The 15,871-nt window shown below is 44.9% G+C and overlaps 1 protein-coding gene across 39 annotated transcripts in view; it reads right to left on the bottom strand.

Annotated features, from left to right (window-relative positions):
* EIF4G3 (eukaryotic translation initiation factor 4 gamma 3) overlaps positions 1–15,333 on the bottom strand; it is a 368,231-nt gene extending 352,898 nt beyond the window's left edge. For 35 of the 39 annotated variants that reach the window (XM_008967038.4, XM_034957340.3, XM_008967044.4 and 32 more), the window contains exon 1: positions 14,643–15,008. In XM_008967038.4, the coding sequence (XP_008965286.4) occupies positions 14,643–14,863 (221 nt within the window). In that variant the 5' untranslated portion in view covers positions 14,864–15,008. Of the gene's footprint in view, positions 1–13,167; positions 13,256–14,642; positions 15,009–15,189 lie in introns of those variants that run through there. The other 4 variants (XM_063594267.1, XM_024929348.4, XM_055097160.2 and 1 more) reach the window with 4 other exon arrangements.
* Positions 15,334–15,871: the final 538 nt, after the last annotated feature.

The following is a 15,871-nucleotide window of genomic DNA, read 5'->3' as shown; positions in this document are numbered from 1 at the left end:
ACAAGTGCCACTGAAATCGTAACCAAAGGAAGCATTATCCTTTCAGAAAAATCTCAAATAAAAGTATGGCAAGCAACAGCAGTAGCTGCTGGGTCAGGCTCTGAACAAAAGGGTAGAGAGAGATTCAACCAGTCAGTGTAAAAGTTGGAGATAGGCCGTGCGCCGTGGCTCATGCGCCAGTGTAATCCCAGCATTTTGGGAGGCCGAGGCGGGTGGATCACCTGAGGTCAGGAGTTCGAGACCAGCCTAATCAACATGGTGCAAACCCATCTCTACTAAAAATACAAAAATTAGCCAAGCATGGTGGCGAGTGCCTGTAATCCCAGCTACTCAGGAGGCTGAGGCAGGAGAATCACTTGAACCCGGGAGGTGGAGGTTGCGGTGAGCCGAGATCGCACCATTGCACTGCAGCCTGGCCAACAAGAACGAAACTCTGTCTCAAAAAAAAAAAAAAGTTGGAGATAAAGTTCTTCCAGAATATAGAGGTGCCAAAGCAGCTCTACATGACAAGGATTATTCATTTAGAAATGGTGACACTCTTGGAAAGTATGTAAACTGAAATAAATCACTATTGAAATGGCATCAACGTGAAGCTGCCCGTTCCACTAAAGTTCTGAAATCATTCATCATGTAAATAATTTCCATGTCTGTCTTTTATAATAAACTAATGATATCTAAACTAATTCAAAGCAGGCAGAATCACCAGAGGTCAGGAGTTCGAGACCAGCTCGGCCAACGTGGAGAAACCCCGTCTCTACTAAAAATACAAATTGGCCAGGTGTGGTGGTGGGTACCTGTAATCCCAGTTACTCTAGAGGCTGAAGCAGGAGAATCATTTGAACCCAGGAGGTGGAAGTTGCAGTGAACTGAGATCACACCACAGCACTCCAGCCTGGGCAACAGAGCAAGACATCATCTTTAAAAAAAAAAAAAAGGCGGGACACAGTGGCTCACACCTGTAATCCCAGCACTTTGGGAGGCCGAGGCGGGTGGATCACTTGAGGAGTTCAAGACCAGCCTGGCCAACATGCCGAAACCCTGTCTTTACTAAAAATACAAAAACTTAGCTGGGTGTGGTGGTGCACACCTGTAATGCCAGCTACTCTGTAGGCTGAGGAAGGACAAGAGAATTGCTTGAACCTGGGAGGCAGAGGTTGCAGTGAGCCAAGATGGTGCCATTGCACTCCAGCCTGGGGGACAGAGCGAGACTCCATCTCCAAAATAAATAAATAAATAAAAAGATTCCTAATTGTCTAAGCTATGTAATGGTTACCAGGTGGGGGTATCCATATAATTTACTATCCAAACCAGGACCATTACAGGAGAAACAGGATCTATTAGTAGGTCACTGGTCAGTGTTGTTAAAGACCTCAAATAAATTTGAGTTGGCATGAACTTTATGGTTAGGCAAGTTGCCCTAACCTCCCCTCAGCCTCTAGAACAAAGGTAGGAGAGGGGGCAGAAAGCTGAACCAGAAAAATCCCCAAACTCCTTTCCAGCTTAGAAAAATCACTGGCTCATGGTGGCACCCTTCAAAGACACTTCTTTTTAAATTTACTGTCTACTGTGTGTAAAGGAAAAATAAGCTAATGCATACTTATGTTTGGATCCTTTAACTATGATTTTTCTAATGAAGATCAAGAATGAAATCAATGACATTCCAGAGCCACACTCAGCTTTCATTGCCTTACCTAAAATGTACCACATTTAAATACACTCACTCAGTCACACAATATAAAAGGTAATAAGCTAAGGTCAAGTGCTCTGTAGTCTGCTTTTGAAACAGCATTTATTCCAGGAAGTTGGACTACTATCAAATTCTAATATTTCTGAAAAAGATCAACAATGTAACACAGGGAGTATCAGCTGACTACATTAGCCTCAAAGATTCAACAATTATTAATTAGGTACTTGATGCCATTAAAATTATACATGGACTAATTAAGACCCACTTCCTTTGAATATTGAGTAAGAGCTAAGCTGGAGACATGCATAATAATTTAAAACTTAAAGCAGATACAATCTTACAAAATCAGCAACTCCACTCATTCCCACTTCCCAATGTTAAGCAACTGAAGAGTTTTTTTGTGGAAAGTCTTTATCCAAAACAAATAAACTGTTTTTATTACACCTAAAGGTAACAAAATAACCTCTTCTTTAATGTGGTCTTTTCCTAAATAGCAAAAAGAATCCCGCTAAACAAGAGATTAAGCAGTATTTCCCAATTTTGTTTTTTGTTTGTTTTGTTTTGTTTTTTTGAGACAGGGTCTGGCTCTGTAGCCCAGGCTGGAGTACAGTGGCGTGATCTCAACTCACCGTAGCCTCCGCCTCCTGAGTTCAAGCGATTCTCCTGCCTCAGCCTCCCAAGTAGCTGGGATTACAAGCACGTGCCACCACACCTGGCTAATTTTTGTATTTTTTTAGTAGAGACAGGGTTTCTCCATGTCGGCCAGGCTGGTCTCGTACTCCTGACCTTAGGTGATCTGCCCGCCTCAGCTTCCCGAAGTGCTGGGATTACAGGTGTGAGCCACTGTGCCCAGCTCCAATTTTGTTTCTTTATAATAACATATACATTAGAATAGCCTGAGAGTATAACCTCATATCAATCAACAACCAATTTTAACCTGACAGAACTAACACTATGCAAAATCCAAAAACCTAAGAATTTGTAACTCATAATTTCAATTATTCACAGGACAGCAAAACAGTCAAATGCTTATACTCTATTTTTTACAAAACTACCACTGCCTAATAGTAATTTATCTTAATAATAAAAGCAGACAACACTTGTTTTCCAGGCATAAAAAAGGATAGAAATGGTCAAAATTCGTTTATCCAATAGGCCTTATTTTATAAATAGCACACCTCACTAAATCTCAAGCACTTAATGGATTATATAACCTTAACGCGCAAGGCTGGGCGGGGTGGCTGATGTCTGTAATTCCAACACTTTGGGAAGCCAAGGCAGGAGAATCACTTGAGCTCAGGAGTTTGAGACACGAGTGGGCAACACAGTAAGACTTTGTCTCTACCGAAAATAAAAAACTAGCCAGGAGTGGTGGCTCGCACCTATAATCCCAGCATTTTGGAAGGCGAAGGTAGGCAGATCACTTGAGCCCAGGAGTTGGAGACCAGCCTGGGCAACATGGTGAAATCCCGTCTCTACAAAAAATACAAAAAGTAGCTGGGTGTAGTGGCACACACATGCAGTTAGTCCCAGTTACTTGGGAAGCTTAGGTGGGAGGGTTCCTTTAGCTCAGGAGTTCGAGGCTGCAGTGAGATCTGATTATGCCATTACACTCCAGCCTGGGTGACAGAGACAGACCTCAAGAAAATGAAAAGATAAGCCACTAAATGAGAGAAAATACTTGCAACTCCTGTATCTGTTAAACAACTTATATTCAGAATATATAAAGAACCCTTACAACTCAACAATAAAAAGACATATGACCCAATTAACAACTGGGCAAAGGATATATATAGATAATTCTCCGTAACTGACAAATGGCCAAATGCACACAAACATGGCCAGATGCACACAAAAACATGCTCAACTCCATTAGCCATCAGGGAAACGCAAATCAAAACCACAATGAGATACCACTTTACACCCAATAGGATGGCCTATAATCAAAAAGACAAATAATGACAGGTGTTGGCAAGGATGCAGAAAAACTGAAATCCTCATACATTGTTGGCAGGAACATAAAATGGTGCAACCACTTTGGAAAACATTTTGGCAGCTCCTCCAAATGTTAAACATGGAGTTACCTCATATAACCCAGCAACTATACCCCAAGGTATATACTCAAGAGAAATTACAACATAACATCTATATAAAAACATCCATGAACGGTCACAGCAACATCATTCAGAGCCAGAAAGTTTATCCAACCTTTTGGCTATTCATTATCCAAAGGCCAAAAAGTTGAAACAACCCAAATGTCCATGGTACATGGAATATTACTCAATAATTTTAAAAATGAAGTACTAATACATGGTTACAACACAGATGAACCCTGAAAACATTATGCTGAAACAAATCACACACAAAAAAATACATTAGTCCACTTATGTAAAAAGTTCAAAACAGGCAGATATATAGAGGCAGAAAATAGACTTGGACTTGCCTAGGGCAGGGAGAATTGGGGGAAAATGGGGAGTCATGGGGAGTCAAACAGGTTCCTTTGGGGAGTGACAAAAATATTCTAAAATTATGGTAGTAGTTGTACAATTCTCAACTGGTTTTGAATATACCCAAAACCACTGAATTATACACTCTAAATGGGTGACTCGTACGGTATGTGGATTACATCTCAATAAAGCTGTTTTTTAAAAAAGTAATGGTTTCACACAGCTGAAGTCTAACTTCCTCTTATTTATTCAAAATGCTCTAGAATCTGGATCCATTATCTTGAATATTCTACCATGAGAATCCTCCATTTCAAGCACACAGATCCAAATCCTTAGAACACAGCATACACTACACTTGCTTCAGGCCCAAATCTTTGTTCATATTGATCACCCACTCATCATAATCCACCCACCTCTGCCTATCTAAACCCTGACTATAGTCTTAAACTCTTTTTTTTCCTTTTAAAAATTCATACTTCCATGCCAGGCTCAATGGCTCATACCTGTAATCCCGGCACTTTGGTAGGCCAAAGCGAGAGGATCCCTTGAGCCCAGGAGTTTGAGATCAGCCTGGGCAACAAACTGAGATCTCTAAAAAAAAAAAAATTAAAAAATTAGCCAGGCATAGCGGAGTGTGTCTGTGGTCCCAGCTACACAAGAGGCTGAGGCAGGAGGACTGCTTGAGCCCAGCAGGTCAAGGCTACTGTGAGCCATAATTATGCCACTGCACTCCAGCCTGAAAGACACAGCCAGACCCCATCTCGAAAAAATGAATAAGCTGGGCGCAGTGGCTCACGCCTGTAATCCCAACACTTTTAGAGGCTGAGACGGGCAGATCACTTAAGGTCAGGAGTCCGAGGCCAGCCTGGCCTATTATGGTGAAACCCCATCTCTACTAAAAATACAAAAATTGCCCCAATGTGGTGGCGTGCACCTGTAATCCCCAGCTACTCGGGAGGCTGAGGCATGAGAATTGCTTGAACCTGGGAGGCAGAAGTTACAGTGAGCTGAGATGGAGATCGCACCACTGTACTCCAGCTTGGGTGACAGAGCAAGACTGTCTCAAAAAAATAAATAAATAAAATAAATAAATGAATTAAGGGGTTTTTTTGTTTGTTTTGGGGGGTTTTTTTGAGATAGGGTCTCACTCTGTCACCCAGGCTGGAGTGCAGCAGTGCAATCATGGCTCACTGCAGCCTTAACCTCCTAGGCTCAAGCAATCCTCCCACCTTAGCCTCCCAAGTAGCTGGGACTACAGGCACGTGCAACCGCGCCTGGCTAATTTTTGTATTTTCTGTAAAGACAGGGTTTTGTCATGTCATCCAGGATGGTCTCAAACTCCTGAACTCAAGCAATCCACCCACCTTGGGCTCCTGAAGTGCTGGGATTACAGGCCATGAGTCACTGCACCTGGCCAAGTTCTCCGACCAAGTTCTATTTCTTACATACTAATTACTAGGACCTAGAAAAAAGGTCAGGAATCATCTCATTTAACCTTCAAGGTTCAGTCCTTTCCATTCTCAATGTAAAAATAGTATTCTGGTTTAAAACTGGCTGTATTCATTTTCTATTCCCACTTAATTTTCTCTCCTTATTCCAAAATTATGTTTGTTCCCACACTTCAATCCTCTTTCCCCCATCCCGCATGAATCCCTGTGGTCTTTTCCCCCTTCCTTCAATCACTCCTCATGATACTAACACTTCCTGAAAACCAACTAAATGCCGGACGCGATGGCTCACGCCTGTAATCCCAGCACTTTGGGAAGCTGAGGCAGATGGATCACCTGAGATGAAGAGTTTGAGACCAGCCTGGCCAATATATAAATACACTAGGTGCGGTGGCTCACGTCTGTAATCCCAGTACTTTGGAAAGCCAAGGTCAGGAGTTCAAGACCAGCCAGGCCAATATGGTGAAACCCTGCCTCAACTAAAAATACAAAAATTAGCCAGGCGTGGTGCCGGGTGCCTGTAATCCCAGCTACTCAGGAGGCTGAGGCAGGGGAACCGCTTGAACCCGGGAGGTGGAGGTTGCAATGAGCCAAGATCACAACACTGCAATCCAGCCTGGGCAACAGAGTGAGTCTCCGTCACAAAGAAAAAAAAAATTAGGACTCTGGCTTCCAGCCTTTTTTAAAAACTTAGTATACTTGAACATATAAAGATGAACTTAAAGAGATAATAAAGAAATGTAAATAATTGTATGGGAAAAAAACTTGTGATGTTACACTGAGTTTTAATCTTGCAAATAATGCAAAACATTACAGGAACAATAACTCAAAAGATGTTAGACTTACTGATAAAGGTTTGAACATTCCCCTTTGTAATGTGCAGTCATAACTTCTAAGCTAAAAGCCAAAGGTGAAAAAATATTCCCAAGAAAAACATTCCAAATAAACAAAAAGTTCACTTATATTTCAAGTAGATACAGAATAAAACTATTCAAGAAGTATCTCTTGGCTGGGTGTGGTGGCTCACGCCTGTAATCCCAACACTTTGGGAGGCTGAGGTGGGCAGATCACTTGAGGTCAGGAGTTTGAGACCAGCCTGGCCAACATGGTGAAACCCCATCTCTACTAAAAATACAAAAAATTAGCCGGTCGTGGTGGAGGGCACCTGTAATCCCAGCTACTCAGGAGGCTGAGGCAGGAGAATTGCTTGACCCGGGAGGCCAAGGTTGCAGTGAGCTGAGATCGTGCCACTGCACTCCAGCCTGGGTGACAGAGCGAGGCTCCGTCTCAATTTTTAAAAAAAAAAAAGTATCTCTTTTTATTTGTTGGGGACAGTCTTGCCCTTTCACCCAGGCTGGTGTGCAATCGCACAATCAGGTCTCACTACAGCCTTGACCTCCGGGGCTCAAGCAATCCTCCGGCCTCAGCCTCCTGAGCAGCAGGGACTACAGGCATGCACTGCCACTCCTGGCAAACTATTTTTTAATTTTTAGTAGAGATGGGGTCTCACTATGTTGCCCAGGCTGGTCTCAAATTCCTAGACTCAAGTGATCCTCCTGCCCCAGCCTCCCAAAGTACTGGGATTACAGGCATGAGCCACCACACCTGGCCAAAAAAAGTACTTTTCATGGCAGATACTTAGGTAGCAAATTAAGCAAGATACAAAACTAGGTACATAATCTGACTTTATGTTACAAAAATGTATGACCACTAATATTAAAATCCACAGAAAAAAAAAAAAATCAGGACAGAAATACACCAAAATGTTAAAAGTGGTTATCACAGCTACACACTGGGACTCATGCCTGTAATCCCAGAACTTTGGGAGGCCAAGGTGAGCAGGTGGCTTGAGCCCAAGAGTTCGAGACCAGCCTGGGTAACATGGCAAAACCCCATCTCTACAAAAAAATTAGCTAGGTGTGGTGGCACACACCTGTGGTCCCAGCTCCTTGGGAGGCTGAGGTGGGAGGATTGCTTGAGCCCAGGAGGTCAAGGCTGTAGTGAGCCATGACCATGCTCTGGGAGGTAGAGTAAGACCTCACCTCTTTAAAAAAGTGGCAAGGCGCGGTGGCTCACACCTGTAATCCCAGTACCTTGGGAGGCCGAGGTGGGCAGATCACCTGAAGTCAAGAGTTCGAGACCAGCCTGGCCAACATGGTGAAACCCCACCTCTACCCAAAATACAAAAATTAGCTGCGTATAATGGCATGCACCTGTAATCCCAGCTACTCGGGAGGCTGAGGCAGAATTGTTTGAACCCGGGAGGCAGAGGTTGCAGTGACCCAAGATTGTGCCACTGCACTCCAGCCTGGGAAACAGGGCAACACTCTCTCCCCCCAAAAAAATAAATAAATAAAATAAAATAAAATAAAAGGGGTTGTCTCCACTAATAAGATTATGAGTGATTTTTTACTTTTCTATATTTTTCTAAATTTCTCATTTAATTATGTCTTGCTCTTATAATCATAAGTTTTTAATAATAATATTTGACTACAGATGTTGTTCCTCTTTGGCCTTCATACCAACCCTAATCCTCAGTATCAATATGTACTTCAAATACAACTCAGGCACTTCAGATGGCTTTGTAAACTGGGTCAATGCTATTCCATCTGAAAGGAAATTACAGAATTATTTTCAATTCAATTATACATCCCTGCAAAATAATTTGAGGGCAGCTTTGAATGCTGTAAGTGAGTTGTGATGCCATCTATATTAATCCTAAAATTTATCTTCAAATTGATTCCCAAAGTCCAACACACTTTTTATTTAATAAATATTTACAGGCCAGGCGCGGTGGCTCACGCCTGTAATCCCAGCACTTTGGGAGGCCAAGGCAGGCGGATCACAAGATCAGGAGATTGAGAACATCTTGACCAACATGGTGAAACCCCGTCTCTACTAAAAATACAAAAATTAGCCAGGCGTGGTGGTGCACGCCTGTAGTCCCAGCTACTCTAGAGGCTGAGGCAGGAGAATCGCTTGAATCTGGGAGGCGGAGGTTGAAGTGAACTGAGATTGTGCCACTGCACTCCAGCCAGGGCGACAAGAGTGAAACTCCATCTCAAAAATAAATAAATAAATAAATAAATAAACAAACAAATAAATTTACAGACTGCCTACTGTCTGTCAAGCAGTATTCTAGGTGCTAGCAATTCCACAGTGAACAAAACAAACAAAAATCTCTGCCTTCATGGAGTTTACATTCTATTAACAAAATTCAATGTCTTATAAAGTCAGGCAGCACACAGTGGGCTCAAAAAAGTACACAACAGGCCAGGTGTGGTGGCTCATGCCTGTAATCCCAGCACTTTGGGAGGCTGAGATGGGTGGATCACTTGAGGTCGGGAGTTCGAGAACAGCCTGGCCAACATGGTAAAACCCCACCTGTACCCCAAATACAAAAATTAGATGGGTGTGATGGCGCGCACCTGTAATCCCAGCTACTCAGGAAGCTAAGGCAGGAGAATCACTTGAATCCAGGAGGTGGAGGATGCAGTGAGCCGAGACTGCGCCACTGCACTCCAGCCTGGGCGACAGAGACTCTGTCTCAAAAAAAAGTACAAAACAATTATTAGTTAATAAAGATCATGGTAGAGCATAGTAGCTAACACCTGTAATCCCAGCACTTTGGGAGGTCAAGGTGGATGGATCATTTGAAGTCAGGAGTTCAAAAGCAGCCTGGCCAACATGGCAAAATCCATCTCTACTAAAAATACAAAAATTAGCTAGGTGTGGTGGTACACACCTGTAATCCCAGCTACTTGGGAGGCTGAGGCATGAGAATCACTTGAACCCAGGAAGCAGAGGTTGCAGTGAGCCAAGATCACACTCCAGCCTGGGTGACAGAGCAAGTCCCTGTCTAAAAAAATAAATTTAAAAAAAAAGTCGTAAAAACCAACAAATTTCAAATGCACTTAAAATAGTTTAACTTTCTCAAATTTCAGCTGAGCTACAGGAGATTGAAAAATTCCTTTGGTTGGCAGCAAGCCAAAGAACTGGAAGCCATTTGAGAATTCAGAAGTCGCTTGGGATCCTGCAATATCTCATCCGTGTAAGTCTCAGGGGCAGTTTATCCATTGCTTAAAGTCATATGCGTGGCTAATAATCAGGAACTAGTTACTTTCCCATTATATTAGCTCAAAGTATTATTCCTTAGGTAAAAATAGATTGTGTCTCACCACAGCACCACGGGAGTTTATTCCAGAACTTACTTTCCCTCATATCTCATAATGAACTAACTGTATCATCACCCAGAACAAGCCAGCAAATGACCATGGCAACCTTATTTTATGGTCTCCCACTATCTCACAACTAACTATACAGTCTTCACCACTGAAGTTAAAGAGGTGCTTCTGTCTCTGTGGCTGAATCTAACATTAACAAGCCAAAAACCAGAAGTAGCTTATATGAGCAAACTGCTGCTTTGCCTCTGCCCCATGTTAGTATCTTCTAATATCAATAAGCCACCACAGAACATGTCACTTACCATCAGACAAAGAAAACATTAACTGGTTTCTGTAAATCCCTCCTCTCTACTTGCAAGAATAACACAAATCTCAAAAGACAATCATAAGCAATTATAATTCAAGAAGGTCACTGAATAAATGACTCTAGACCCTACATTTCAGAGAAGGGATAACCAATGCCTGAAGCAGTTACATGGTTAGTCTAAGATAAGATATCTACTACAATGAAAGAGCCAAACTCAAAACCAGATTTTTTGCCTCCAAATCAGGTACACTTCTCAATACACCAAGGTAAATCTACTTCTATTTTAAGACTAGCAAGTACTGTTTCTAAGCCAAAGTCTAGTATTAAAAGGGCAAGGATATTACGAGATGCACTGGGAAGGAGACCAGGAAAAGACCCATCACAGATCAGATCAGGTATGTATCTCCTTCTCATACACTAATTCCTTAGATTATGATACAGAAAATACTTTGAATTTTTAGCTTGTGTTTGATTGTCACTTTCTCTGGTACCTCCTCTAGCAAAAAAAAAAAAAAAAAAAAAAAAAAAAGCCTGAAACATGACTGAAATCCATTTATTAAAATTCTATGCAGCAGCAATGGAATTGGAAAAAGCAGGCCGGCAGAAGAGAAAGCTATGTAAATCTGGGTTAATTCTTACTCATTCTTCTAATTTAGCTGAGATGTCAACTTCTTTTAGAAAGCCTTAATTCCTCCTTCCCCAGACTACTCTCACAGCAGAGTTATCAGTTATCACTGTACTTGCCTCATGACGTTTTGTTTACCCACCTCTACCCAAAAGGACCAAGTTCTTTGAGGGCAAAGATTTCTACCTTAGCTCTTCAATCCTACATCTAGCACTGAGTGTAGCAGCACACAGTGGATGCTGAATTAATGAATTCATAAACTTGCCACATCTATTGAAGCCTCAATATACATGGCAAAATGTGGCAATCCTATTTATTTATTTATTTATTTATTTATTTATTTATTTATTGAGACGGAGTCTCGCTGTCACCCAGGCTGGAGTGCAGTAGAGCGATCTCGGCTCACTGCAATCTCCGCCTCGCGGGTTCACGCCATTCTCCTGCCTCAGCCTCCCAAGTAGCTGGGACTACAGGCGCCTGCCACCACGCCCGACTAATTTTATGTATTTTTAGTAGAGACGGGGTTTCACCGTGTTAGCCAGGATGGTCTCGATCTCCTGATCTCATGATCTGCCCACCTCGGCCTCCCAAAGTGCTGGGATTACAGGAATCCTCTCCATTGACTTAAGATGTGGTTCTCTGCCGGGCGCAGTGGCTCACGCCTGTAATCCCAGCACTTTGGGAGGTAGAAGCAGGCAGATCACAAGGTCAGGAGATCAAGACCATCCTGGCCAACACAGTGAAACCCCGTCTCTACTAAAATACAAAAAATTAGCCAGGCATGGTGGCGCACACCTGTAGTCCCAACTACTCAGGAGGCTGAGGTAGGGGAATCGTTTGAACCCAGGAGGCGGAGGTTGCAGTGAGCCAAGATCATGCCACTACACTCCAGCCTGGCGACAGAGCGAGACTCAATCTCAAAAAAAAAAAAAAAAAAAGACGTGGGTTTCAAACATTTTCTAGAAGACCTTTGATTTTGTTTTTTTTGAGGTGGAGTCTCACTCTGTAACCCAGGCTGGAGCGCAGTGGTGCAGTCTCGGCTCATTGCAACTTCTGCCTCCTAGGTTCAAGCGATTCTCCTGCCTTGGCCTCCTGAGTAGCTGAAATTACAGGCAGGCGCCACCACGCCCAGCTAATTTTTGTACTTTTAGTAGAGACCAGGTTTCACCAGATCAGGGCCAGGTGCGGTGGCTCAATGCCTGTAATCCCAGCACTTTGGGAGGCTGAGGCAGGCGGATCACCTGAAGCCAGGAGTTCGAGACCAGCCTGGTCAACATGGTGAAACCCAGTCTGATCACGCCTTACAAAAAATTACCTGGACCTGGTGGCACACGCCTGTAATCCCAGCTACTCAGGAGGCTGAGGCATGAGAATGGCTGGAATCCAGCCGGCGTAGGTTGCAGTGAGCCGAGATTACACCACTGCACTCCAGCCTGGGCGACAAAGCAAGACTCTGTCTCAAAAATAAATAAATAAAACTGTCTGAACTTATTAATTCAATGCAAACACAACTATACCCACATACTTTGAGGGTCTGGAGATCTATTCAAGCCATGAACAGTGCAACTCCAGCTATGCACTCCTGCCAAGATGCTTAAATGTTATCAACTTATTGAACAATGACCACTTGCGTCAAATACAAATTCCCATACTCCCTCAGGGCAGAAAAGTAGAACTGCTCTATTTCAATCCTTTTTTAATCAATACCCCATTACCAGTTGATAACACTTCACCACTGGTATGTCTGATGAAATCTACAACCTATACTTCCTTTACTGTTTATATAATAAAATTTTCTATAGGCAATTGTAACCTTTCAGTGTGTAAAAGCAAAGAGAAAACAATAAGAGCTGTGAAACACATCAAGAGGAAGATTAATTTTAGCTTCAATGGCATGAGGCAAAGTAAAAACTTAAAGCCACACAAAAGTAAGTGTTCCATATGACTAAAATTGGTTTAAAATTATCTACACTGGAAATTACACTTAAATTTATCTCTTTAACAAGTGCTTTTTATTCAAAAGAAAATTAAGTTTCAGCTTTTGTAACTACTTGAATGTTGCAACCAACTCAGAGCTTTTATAAGTCCTTCTATGAAATGCACTGAGAAAAAGCATACTTGAAACACAGCTGTATCCCAAAAAGCCACCCAATTCACCAAACAGTGTCACATTCAGCACTGTGGTCCTTACTACTCTGTACATCAAGGACACCTACTACAGGTTTCCTTTCATTTCTGTTCAATTGCCAAAACAGCTCAAAGATGCAGGTAATTAGTAATTTACGTGGTGGCACAATTCAGAAACTTAAAAGTCCTAACCGAGTATAGGCAATCAAGGTAAAAAATGAAATTAGAAAGGAATTTAAACTCACAAAGTAGTAAGCAAAGACAGGTTTAAAAGATTCAACACTGAACTCTGCCTTTAAGTAGGCAAACCAGCCAACCTTCCCCCACCCCAGAGACACTGACCAAAACCAACCAGGTTTTTCATAAGCAACGCTAAGTTATCACCACACTTTCTCATCGGTGAACAATTCCTAATTGAACAGAATCATGCAGGATAAAAACATTATGAAATCAGTACACACGTCACACTGGAATGGAATTTATCTTTACACTGCACCGCGGTGCCTGGATTGAAAAACATGAACTAGGTTTAAAGAACAGAGAAAATGACACTTGGCAGAAAACAAACAATGACCTGAAATGACTCTAGAAGGGAGATTGCTTTCCCTTCTCAAAGTAATCTATACAGACAAGAATCAAACTACAGACTGTGAAATAATCTGGGGACCTCACAGCAGTTAGCTTCTTACTTGCTCAAACATCCTACAATCTCTAAAAGTCAAACGCACGATGACACAAACATAAAAACACAACACATCTAACATCCAATCATTATTTATTGATTTACACAAATACAGTGGGTGTAGGGAGGAGGTGATGCATGATGAAATGTTATTCTCAGGTACGCAATACCTTTCTAAATCTCCGTGGAATACATGAATTCAACGTTTTACCTTCACCGGCTAGTTTTTGACTAAAATACCCCATCACCAAGTCTTTTCGATCAAAGCTCTCCAAAATTCTACAATCGAGCAAATAACATGAAATTAGAAACATTCAATACTAGACTTTCTTCCAGAAGCCCTGGTAACTCTCTAGACATCAGGCCTATGAGGAGTAAATTAAAGCCCATTAAAAATATTCAGCCTAACACAAATCTTCCAAGAAGTGAGACTTTTGTGGGTGATGGGTAACGTCGGTGAACTTCCTCTTCCTTTAAAAAGGTCAAAGACAGGGAAGCGTCCGGCGTCACATTTCCTCCTCAGATCTCTACCACAAACCACATCACAACTCTCCCATTACTAAAAAAAATTATCCAGAGGAACTGCTTTCTGTACATTTTCACCTTAGACTGAAAATCCAACATACCTCGGAAACGAGCTGATTAGTTTCAAACAAGAAATTTACCGATAAAGTTTATTATGTACTAATAATAATTAGGGAAGCCCACTGTGTCCCGCTGTAGGGGGAGCCGAGGGGAGGTGAAGAGCAGGAGGGTGTAATCCTCACAACAACCAGAGAAAAGCCTTCCCTGCAGGGTTGGTCCCAGGCACCAAGCAAATTCTGCCCAATAAAGGGGGGGAGGGTACCTTAGAGGAAGAGGGGAGAAGGCACCCCAAGCTCTAAAAGGAAGGGGCTGCAGAAGCATGGCCAAGTGGAGCTAGCTCTCACAGTATTGCAGAGGGTCTGGGGGTCCCCCCGCAGTGCTGCTGCCGGGGCACCCCAAAAGCTCCGCCCAAGCCCGATGCAGGGGCTTGAGCCGCTGTCCCTTTCCTGGCTGGGCTGTGGCGGCCGGCAGGAGGGTCCCCTGGGCTGCGGGGTCCCCCTGGACTGCGACGACGAGAACCGAAGGGCCGACAGGAAGGTGAAAAGGATACTGTTGGGGCGCCTGAGTCTGGAGGGCCCTGATGTTCGGGTGAGGAGGGGGGGCCGCTGCCGCCGCCGCCGCCGCCGCCGCCGCCGCCGCCGCCGCTGCTGCCGCCGCCGGGTGAGGAGGCGGTACCGCTGCTGCCGCCGCCGCCGCCGCTCCGGTGCCGGGTCCGGTTCCTGCTGCAGTCGCTGTGCCTGATTTCAGAGCCGGTTTCTGCGGTAAACTCATGGCAAAGCGAAGCCACCAACCCCCCCAGAGCGGGACCGGGCGCGCCGGGGTGCAGGGGCCGGGGGCAGCGGGGGGGCGGGATGGGGGCAGACCCGGGGAGGCGGCGGGAGCGGGGGGCTGGGGGGAGCCTGGGAGGAGGAGGAGGAGGGGGCCGGGGCCGGTCACACACGCCCGACGCCGCCGCCGCCGCCTCCGCCGCCGCCGCCGCCGCCGCCGGCAGCAGCAGCCGCCCCGCGGGCCAGCACCACCGGCTGCCGGTCTCCGTGACAACGCGACCCCAGGGGGGGGGCCGGACCCGGCGGGGGCAGGAGGCGGAGAGACCGGACCTTTCACGGCAATATCCTCATGGGCCGGCGGCGGGGGATCTTTATCCCCCTCCCCGGAGGAAGCGGCGCCCTTCTCGGTAGCGGGGCTCAGGCGATGCCGGTGGATTTTCTTCACTCAACGAGCAGAGCATCCAACATGGCGCTGTGGCCGCCTCCAGCAGTCCGGCAGGACGGCTGCTCGGAAAACTTCGGACTTTTTCGGACTAGCTCGGGAAACCGAGGGTGGGAAGCCTCTTCGGCTCTTTCCGGAGACTGCTAGGGGTCGGGATTCTTCGGAGACGCTCGGGTGCGTCCTCGGCCGCCGTTCGGGAGCGCTCAGGGGCTAACTCGCTTCCTCGGCAAAGATCGGCAAGGGGGGCTTCGCTGGCTTACAGCGGCGCGGGTGCGGGGCGGAGGGAGAGACCAAAGGCGAGGTCTGGCTTGCGAGAGTCGTCCCCTGCGGCCCAGCCTCGAAGAACAATGGTAATGGCCCCGGAGTCGGCTGTTCGCTGAGCCCCGCTCGCAGGGGCGGAGAGGCAGCGGCGAGGCGAAAAACCCCTGGAGAAGGAACCGCTTAACCGGAATGGAACCCGTTGGATAGGGACCCCCCGCGGGGACTTCGCGTAACCAATGCCACCCGCCGGCCTGTAACCCACGCATTTCACACCCATTGTGTCGACACTTCCTCAGACGCTCTGAGAGG

This window comes from Pan paniscus, chromosome 1, assembly GCF_029289425.2.
Source record: "Pan paniscus chromosome 1, NHGRI_mPanPan1-v2.0_pri, whole genome shotgun sequence".
Lineage (NCBI taxonomy): Eukaryota > Metazoa > Chordata > Mammalia > Primates > Hominidae > Pan > Pan paniscus.
The sequence above is the reverse complement of the archived record's forward strand: the minus strand, read 5'-3'. Positions and strand labels throughout refer to the sequence as shown.